The 9,089-nt window shown below is 44.2% G+C and overlaps 1 protein-coding gene across 3 annotated transcripts in view; it reads left to right on the top strand.

Moving 5' to 3' along the window:
- The window catches only part of tnk2a (tyrosine kinase, non-receptor, 2a), an 11,290-nt gene extending 3,006 nt beyond the window's left edge, over positions 1-8,284 (top strand). For 2 of the 3 annotated variants that reach the window (XM_058377085.1, XM_058377084.1), the window contains 14 exons: positions 632-699; positions 863-1,081; positions 1,192-1,344; positions 1,476-1,753; positions 1,845-1,971; positions 2,136-2,282; positions 3,692-3,786; positions 4,100-4,294; positions 4,478-4,569; positions 4,835-4,879; positions 5,003-6,273; positions 6,359-6,454; positions 6,535-6,662; positions 6,889-8,284. In XM_058377085.1, the coding sequence (XP_058233068.1) occupies positions 632-699; positions 863-1,081; positions 1,192-1,344; positions 1,476-1,753; positions 1,845-1,971; positions 2,136-2,282; positions 3,692-3,786; positions 4,100-4,294; positions 4,478-4,569; positions 4,835-4,879; positions 5,003-6,273; positions 6,359-6,454; positions 6,535-6,662; positions 6,889-6,895 (2,921 nt within the window). In that variant the 3' untranslated portion in view covers positions 6,896-8,284. The remainder of the gene's footprint in view (positions 1-631; positions 700-862; positions 1,082-1,191; positions 1,345-1,475; positions 1,754-1,844; positions 1,972-2,135; positions 2,283-3,691; positions 3,787-4,099; positions 4,295-4,477; positions 4,570-4,834; positions 4,880-5,002; positions 6,274-6,358; positions 6,455-6,534; positions 6,663-6,888) is intronic. The other variant, XM_058377086.1, reaches the window with a different exon arrangement.
- Positions 8,285-9,089: the final 805 nt, after the last annotated feature.

Raw genomic sequence — 9,089 nt, 5'->3', positions numbered from 1 at the left:
CTTCATTCACCTCAGAACACAATGTGTTTAATATTCCATTACAGATTATATCTGTACGAAGAAATATAATAAATATTCAGTGTTTACATAATAAAAGAAAAAACAATGATTTAATTGAGTTATAGATGTATAAATGATTAGAAATGTATTTACATGAGCACAGAAACAGGTCTGTCTGCCTGTCTCTCTCTCTCACTCTCTCTCTCTGTCTCTCTCTCTCGCTCTCTCTCTCTCGCTCTCTCTCTCTGTCTCTCTCTCTCGCTCTCTCTGTCTCTCTCTCTCTCTCTCTCTCGCTCTCTCTCTCTGTCTCTCTCTCTCTCTCTCTGTCTCTCTGTCTCTCGCTCTCTCTCTCTCTCTCGCTCTCTCTCTCTGTCTCTCTCTCTCTCTGTCTCTCGCTCTCTCTCTCTCTCTCTCTCTCTCTGTCTCTCTCTCTCTCTCTCTGTCTCTCGCTCTCTCTCTCTCTCTCTCTCTCTCTGTCTCTCTCTCTCTCTCTCTGTCTCTCTCTCTCTCTCTCTGTCTCTCTCTCTCTCTCTCTCTCTCTCTCTCTCTCTGTCTTTCGCTCTCTCTCTCTCTCACTCTGTCTCTCGCTCTCTCTCTCTCTCTCTCTCTTGCTCTCTCTGGTGTTGTGAAGGTCAGCGCCGTCTGTGGGAAGCAGTGAAGAGACGCAGAGCGATGTGTAAACGCAAGTCGTGGATGAAGGTGCACTGCTTTCACGTCTCACATTACAGACAAAGATACACATCATCATCATCATCATCATCATCTTCACAGAGAAATACAGACAACTGAGTAAAAGTTTTTTAAAGGATGAGGCAAAAGTCAAGGTGGGAGGAGTTTTAAGTATAGTCTCCACCCCCTGCAGGTGTTCTCAGGAAAGAGACCGGACTCTGAGGCTCAGACAGGAGTGCCGTTCCGGGATTCGTCTCCCTGCAACGTTCCGGCCGAAGCTCCCGGTGAGTCCCAGCCTGCAGCTCTGACCTGTCTGATCAGCGACCGGGATCTGACGTTGCTGGAGAAACTCGGAGACGGATCGTTCGGCGTGGTGAAGAGGGGGGAGTGGCAGGCTCCATCTGGACGAGTGGTGAGCGGAGACACACACACACACAAATCTCTTTTGTGTACACATCTTTTTGTAGACTATATCAAGGTCAAGAAATTATTGTGTGTGTGTGTGTGTGTGTGTGATTGCAGCTGAATGTTGCTGTGAAGTGCCTGAAGACAGATTTGTTGGATCAGACGGAAGGTCTGGATGATTTCATCCGGGAAGTGAATGCCATGCACTCTCTGGATCATCAGAACCTCATCCGTCTGTATGGAGTTGTCCTCACACACCCCATGAAGATGGTGAGGAGACCAAACTCTGTGTGGTTTATGCAAATATGCCATTAGTAATTTACATCTGATTGGTGTTTATATACATATACGTGAATCAGTTCAGTGTGGCCATACAAGTGTGTGTGTGTGTGTTTGTGTAGGTGACGGAGCTGGCTCCTCTGGGTTCTCTTTTGGACCGGTTGAGAAAGCGTCAGGGTCACATTCTGATCTCGGTGCTGTGCCGCTACACCGTGCAGATCGCGTGTGGAATGGCGTACCTCGAGTCCCGTCGCTTCATCCACCGAGACCTGGCTGCTCGAAACATCCTGCTGGCCTCCAACGACCTCGTCAAGATCGGAGACTTTGGCCTGATGCGTGCGCTGCCCAAGAACGACGACCATTACGTGATGCAGGAGCACCACAAGGTTCCGTTCGCGTGGTAAGGTTATTATTCTGGAGACACGACTTTCTTTTTATCTTTTCTCTCTCGTGTTGATTCTCACACACACACACACTGTGTTCCTTATCAGGTGTGCTCCAGAGAGCCTGAAGACCAGAACCTTTTCTCATGCCAGCGATACCTGGATGTTTGGTGTGACGCTGTGGGAGATGTTCAGTCACGGACAGGAGCCGTGGCTCGGCCTCAACGGCAGTCAGGTTCACGTTTTCCTCATCACACACGTTACTGTTACCACCTGAAGTAGAAATCACCAGAAGAACATGAATTCCTGATCTCTCTTAAAGTTACAGCTTCATGTAACGAGTCAGAGCGGGTGCTTTAATATAAATGTGGCTGCTGTGGTCTTCATTTTGTTCCTCAGATCCTCCATAAGATCGATAAGGAGGGCGAGCGGCTGGTCAAACCCGAGGACTGTCCTCAGGATATCTACAACGTCATGCTGCAGAGCTGGTCTCCGAAACCCGAGGACAGACCGACGTTCATGGCTCTGAGAGACTTTCTTATGGAGGTCAGAGTCGTCCGGCTCGATCCTTTTGTTTACATTCGGATTCTGGCTCTAATCTCATCGCTGTGTTTTCTTTTATGAACTGATTGTGATGAAGTAAAAGCTCAAGTTCAAACGTCTCTGATTTATAGTCTAGATTAGTCTTTTATGGGAGCTTTTCAGTGATTAAACTACTTTATCGCCCGAGCAGCAGCTGCATCCATTAGATGTGAAAGCAGAAAGATAAACATTGTTCATAATGTCAATATGAAAATCAGTGGCAGGCCGTGCGTTTCACACCTAGGCCTTCACTGATGTCCTTCCTGAATTAATCCACCTCTATAGCATCATTATGACGCCACGGCAATAGATACTAATCAACCATTAAATAGCAAAGTAAAAAAGAAATTAGTCTACAGTATTTCACACCTCACAAGGAATAGTTACTTTTCTCAAAAAAGACATTCTTGATGCTGTATGCAGCAAACTGCAATCTTCGGAGGACGCAGCATCCGAAATGAGAGGCAGTGAATATAGAAACACTGTATAACAGTGCGCTGTGTCACAGGCTCTTATAGCGAACATGAATAAAATTACATTACATATAGCAAAAAAACACATGAACACAATTCAGTCTCACAAGTTTCCTTTCACTGCAGCAAAAAAAAAACACAGCCTACCCCGGGGATCTGGAATGAAGGCAAACTGAAAACCCAGAAAAAAAAGAAAACCCAAAAGCATAAATGGTTCTTGAAAAATCTTACCAACTATTTTGAAGAATCAAAAGGATTTTCTTAAAAAGTCCGCCTTGAAAATGCATTTGTAAGGACGTCCGCGTCCAAATCAATTTCTTCTCCTCTGTCAGCCATTGTGAGTTAAAATATATATATATTTTATTTAGTGTGTGCGGTTCACTGCCTCTGACTACTCCAATTATCCAATCAAAGGACGGGAAACTGCTGACGTAATCGTACGCCTGCTAGATGACCCCAGTGACACCAACTCGAAATCTGATTGGTTAATGGAACAGTTTCATTGCCACTTATTTTAAGCTCTGGGCGCCTGCACTATTGATTCTGAAGGCCTTAAGGCCGGGCGACACATGATGTCAGCCACTGTCTGAAATATGATTGGATAAATACTCTTATCATAAATATACACTACTGGAAGCAGCGTAACCAAGAGAAAAGCTATGAAATGTAGAGAATAGACTATTGGGAATAACTTAATACACATTCATGGAAAATATATTAAATATATTAAAATGCAAGTCAGTGATTCAGATCACTGCTGTTTAGGCCAGCAGAGAAGGACTTACTGACCCTGACGGTCTGCTACTGATGAAAATGAATATTCAATCAAATCCAGAGATCTAGAATCATTTGGATCATATGCATGTAAACATTTTCCTTTTTGACATTCTGCCCCTGCAGACGATGCCTACAGACATGAGAGCTCTGCAGGACTTTGATGAACCAGACAAGCTGAAGATCCACGCCAACGACGTCATCACTATCATCGAGGGCAGGTCACGTGATCATGTTTTACCGCAGGCAAAAACGTCCAGTTGACGCATTTTTTTCCACAGAAATACAAAAACAATTCCATTTTTGATGAAGTGAAGTAACTATAATGAACACAAAGCAAAAGCAAACTTCACATTATAAAACATTATCATTTATTTAAGTTTATATTTTATATTTATAATTTATTTTGTTAAAGCAAGCTCTTCTTCACATTGTTAGTGAAGCTCAGTATCAGGATGTGTTATTAATTGTGAAAATGTCTTCAGGAATCTAGATATGAGCTAAAGTATTGAATTTGGACTAAAATCTGTTTAGAGCAGAGAACTACTGGTGGCGAGGTCAGAACCGTCAAACTCTGAAGGTGGGTCAGTTCCCCAGGAACGTGGTGACGTCTGTAGCTGGACTTTCAGCCCATGACATCAGCAGACCTCTTAAACACAGCTTCATCCACACGGGCCACGGAGACACCGACCCTCACCGCAGCTGGGGCGCTCCGGATAAAATCGATGAGTAAGAAATCCTGACCTTCAGCTATTCTTTATTTTCTATATATATTTGTACTGAATGTTCAGTTTCTCACCACCAGAGGGCAGTGCAGCATTGTGTTTCCCTTTCATTCTTCAACACTGTTAAAAATTAAATGTTAATAAAGTCTTTATGAGGTATACCCAGGCTGTTACTTTCTGCATGTAGTATATACCTGGGGAACCCCATGGACCCTCCTGATGTTCTTGGGATGGATCCGAATGCTGACAGACCCACCAAACTACCAAACCGGGCCAAAAGTGAGAGTCCAGAACACCGTTATAGGAGGCTGATGATATACTGTAATAAAAAATCTAAAATGATCTTTAATGTTAATCACTTTTTTTTTTAGTTTTTTGCTCCAACTTCAATAAAGCATTTGTTGATTAATTTCTTCTGAATAATTATATAATTAGATATATAATATCTAATCTATTTGAAATAATTAAATTATTATTTTGAAACCCAAAATTTTTTTTTCTTTCTTTTCTGTATGATAATCTTTTCTCCACACTGGTTCCTCAGAGCAACCTCCACCTCGTCCTCCTCAGCCGGCCATTCTTCTCAAGAGTAAGAACATCTCCATTCTCTCCGTTATTTCTGCCTGAACATCTGCCATCTCTGTCTTTAAGGAACTTTTTGAGTTTTATTTGAATCGTTGTTGATCAGCTCCGGTTTGCTTTCATGTTTCAGAGCCTTTCTACGACTCCGTGATTGACGACGATGATGGAGACGATGATCTGATTGTCACTGGACTGAAGAAGTTCTCTCTGAGAGCGCCGTCATACCTCGGGCTACGCCTTCGTCCATGGGAGAACTCGAACCCAGCCGATCACCTCAGTGAGGTCTCGCTCATCGACTTCGGAGACGATAGCTTCAGTTCCACCTCGCCTTCCCCTATTACAGAGACTCCTGCCTCCAGCTCCACTCTGTCTGGAGCCTCCATCCTGGATTACGGTCCTCCACCGAGCCCATACCGCAGCTTGCCGAACCCTCTCCACCCGATCCCCGTGGTGGACTGGGACTCCCGGCCGCTGCCTTCTCTCCCTGCATATGACGAGGTGGCTTTAGAGCGTGAGGAGCAAGAGGATGTGGAGGTCAGTTCCATAAACGCAGCAAAGACCGCCAATCCAGACCAGCAAAATTACGCCACTGTTGAAGGAGATTTAGATCCCAAGTGCAAAGTGGAAGACGATCTGTTTGTTCTGTCCAAACCCGCCGTGGAAAACCGCTCTACCTCGCAGTCGGCCGATATCTTCAAGGAGTTACAGAGGGAGGTCATGGCGAAGCTGCGTGTACCAGTGACGGCGCAATCGATGCCTTCATCACCCCTCTTACCACACCGCCAAATCATCCTGCCATCCTGCGAGGACAAGCCCCAGATCCCGCCCAGGATCCCCGTCCCTCCGACACGGCCTTCCAGACGGACACGTGCCAGGCTTTCTGCCTCCTTGGGTGATGATGAGGAGAGATCTCAGCCTCCTCAGATCCCTCCGAGAGACCACGCCATGTCCCAGCCCAGCTCGCGATCCCCCAGTCCCATGATCTCCACTCAGCAGAGACCAATTCTGTGCTGTGTCGGTTCTCTGGGTTCCTGCCTCTCCCCTTCATCGTACTCCTACGCTCCATCCACTGCCCCTTCAAAGCTCATTCTCAGCCCCAGTCGAGTCAACTATAACTCCCAGAATGCCAATTCCTCCACCAGTATGGACCAGACTCGAGCCAAGAGCCCCTGCAACATGCCAGTCCTGAGCGACACCACCAGGGCCAGCGGCACTCAGTACTACCTGCTTCCTGACAGACCGACATATCTCGACAGATATGACAAGTCTGTGAAAGATTCCGAACAAAACAAAGAGCGACGGACGAACATGGCCACGGTCAGACCCATGATGCAGCAGCAGGTCAACAGCAGCAGCTCTACGAGCTCGACAGTGCTCAACACGTACAGCAGTGTGAAACAGGTACATCCAGAACACCTGGCTTTCCACATCATACAACTGTGTGTGAGGTATGAGAAACCTGATTGGTCGGTAAATATGTCTGCAGGTACAGGAGGCGGTCCATGGAGTGACGGTGGAGGAATGTCAGACAGCGCTCCAGAGCCACGGGTGGAATGTCCAGAAGGCCATTGAGTACCTGAAGGTAACCTGGAGTGTGGATGCTGTGGTCACAACGATCAATTATCACTCACTTCATTGTGTGTGTGTGTGTGTATTGGACAGGTAGAGCAGCTGTTCCGTCTAGGTCTGAAGACTCGGCCTGAGTGTGTAGAAGTTCTTCAGAGGTGCAGCTGGAACCTGGAGCGAGCGAGCACTCAGATGCTGGACTCATACGGTCCATCCAGACAAAGGTACAGAGAAATGTGAACTTCACCAAAACCTTTTCATCTCCTCATCTACTTGGAACCTTTTCTGATAGGAAAACACTGATGTGGGGTTCTACTCTTCATAGAACCATTCTGGGTTCCCTCAGAGGAACCTCATTCTGTGTAGCTGTTTTGATGTCAGTGTTTTGTGTCTCTCTTTCTCTTTGCATTAGCATTAAGTTCAGAGGTTTTATTCTTGTCCTGTTTGCAGATACTAAACCCACAAACCCAGTGGACACAGCACCCCCTTCTGTCCACTGAGAACCACGTGATATTCATCTAAACCATCTTCTTTGTTGACTGTTTCCTGAATCGTTACTGCGTCTGGCCGGGAAACAAGCTAACGGGCTGACTTTGAAGAATATAGTTTTTATTTTTTGAGAATGTGGAGAATGTTTTGTGGCTGTTGCTGCTCAGCTTTCGGAGCTTGGTGTTAATTTAGCGCTGTGCTTCAAGCAGATACTGCACTAAATCTTTCTATTTAAGACCTTCATGTGTTAAGTTGTGTTTTATAATTATGGATGTGTGAAACTAAGATGTCCAATCAAATGGCTCACTTTTATTATATATATTTATTCATTTTGAATATGTGAAATATTTCTGATCATTTATTCGGATTATTTTTTTGATGAAACAGGAACCTCATTCTGAATGTCTGAATATTATTCATTAATGCAGTCGTGGTATATGTAGAAGTTTTGTCCATCGTTTTAAGTTTTTTATTTAATGTGCCATAGATGATGGTGTTCAAATACAATTCTGTGTCCTTTTATTTCTTAATTTGTTTATTCATTTTTTCATTTGTTTATCAGGCTACCAAAGATGTGTACAGATTGTTGACTGTGGTGTCGGGCTTCAGTTTTTCAGCTCAGGCTTCCTTCATAAACATTTCATAGATTCCACTTAAAAGACTGCACATGAACAAAAATAGTCAGGTTTATAAAAGCATGAGTATGACAAACAGGTGTACGATGACCAGGTGTATGTCCAGGTGTATGATGAGTAGGTGTATGATGATCAGGTGTATATGACCAGGTGTATGAGGATGTGACCAAACCTTCAGTCCTCTCCATAAATAACCTTAAATGTTTTTATCTTAGGCCGTTATCATGTCCATGTCCTACACAGTTTTTGTGAATGAAGCCTCTGGACCTGATTCCCTCATCCTTCAGTCATTTAACTCACCTCAGCTTCAACTCAACACTGTGTGTGTGTGTGTGTGTGTGTGTGTGTAGACGATTTCTGTAACTGTCTGGATGAAACAAATGCCAGCATCAGAGATCATCATTATGGTGAAAATGATTCCAAACTCAACATTCTCGTGTTCCTGTTTTACGCTTTAGTCTGCAGTTCAGCTTTTATTGTGCTTTTATAGGGAAAGTCTGTGTGTGTGTGTGTGTGTGTGTGTGTGTGTGTGTGTGTGCTGGTTATTCAGGTTTACACTGTGTACATGGCTGTGTTTAACAGCAACACTGCAGTCCTGCTTCACTGTTTCTAATCATCAGGATTCTATTTCACACTGAAGCAGTTTCCCGTTCACACTTTATTAGAATTCAAATCATTTATCTGTATTTTTATAAAAAAATAAACATGGCAGTGAAATAACAGTGGGTTTGTTTGAAGCTGTGATATAAGAAACTACAGAAATCTCTTCTGTCTAAACTGGAGTCGCACTTGTTCATAAAGATAATTAGGTATATTGTACTGGACAATAAAGTTCTCTGTGTGGTCAGAGAACAACTCTCTCTCTCTGTTTGTCTGTCTCTCTCTCTCTCTCTCTCTCTCTCTCTCTGTGTGTGTGTTAATAAATACAGTACAGTAAAAATTCTGATTAAAACCTTGAAATAAACCTTTTTTCTTTAAACACGTTACACTCACTGAATATAACAGGTGTCTGCTTACCTTTCTGTTTTGATGCCAGCAATCTGCAGCCCGTAGTAGTTGGGTCCTAGCTCAGGTTTTCGGACTCACGTCAGCCTTCCCACGCAAGTTCCCGGGTTTCGGCACCAATAAATATGTCGGAACTCAGAGCCCCCTCCGAGTGGACATATCACAGGGTGGAATTTTTGTTTGTATCTATTTCCCTTAGCTTTCCCAATGACCTCCACAATCTATAAAACTTAGCCGAAATAAAAGAGATCTCAGTCAACAGATGAGAAGAAGCAGGTTTCTTTATTCAGTCATGCAGTCAACAACATGCATATCTGAAGAGAGCAGCTGGTCTCTCCAACCCCGAAAAAGTCCCCTCTACTTATACCCCAGGCGCCCCGGGGCGCCTCCTTTTCTCTAATTTAAATATTTCCAGCAATTTCCCATTATATTCAGTGTATGGCTACTTTAGTCCCTCCTTCCTTAGTTTACATACGTTTCCCAGTTCCCATTATTTTCGCATTTGTCCCGAGCCCGCCCCTA

Source organism: Hemibagrus wyckioides, linkage group LG23 (assembly GCF_019097595.1).
Source record: "Hemibagrus wyckioides isolate EC202008001 linkage group LG23, SWU_Hwy_1.0, whole genome shotgun sequence".
In the NCBI taxonomy this organism is placed as follows: Eukaryota; Metazoa; Chordata; class Actinopteri; order Siluriformes; family Bagridae; genus Hemibagrus; species Hemibagrus wyckioides.
Note: the sequence above shows the minus strand (reverse complement) of the source record. Positions and strands in the feature narration are given on the sequence as shown.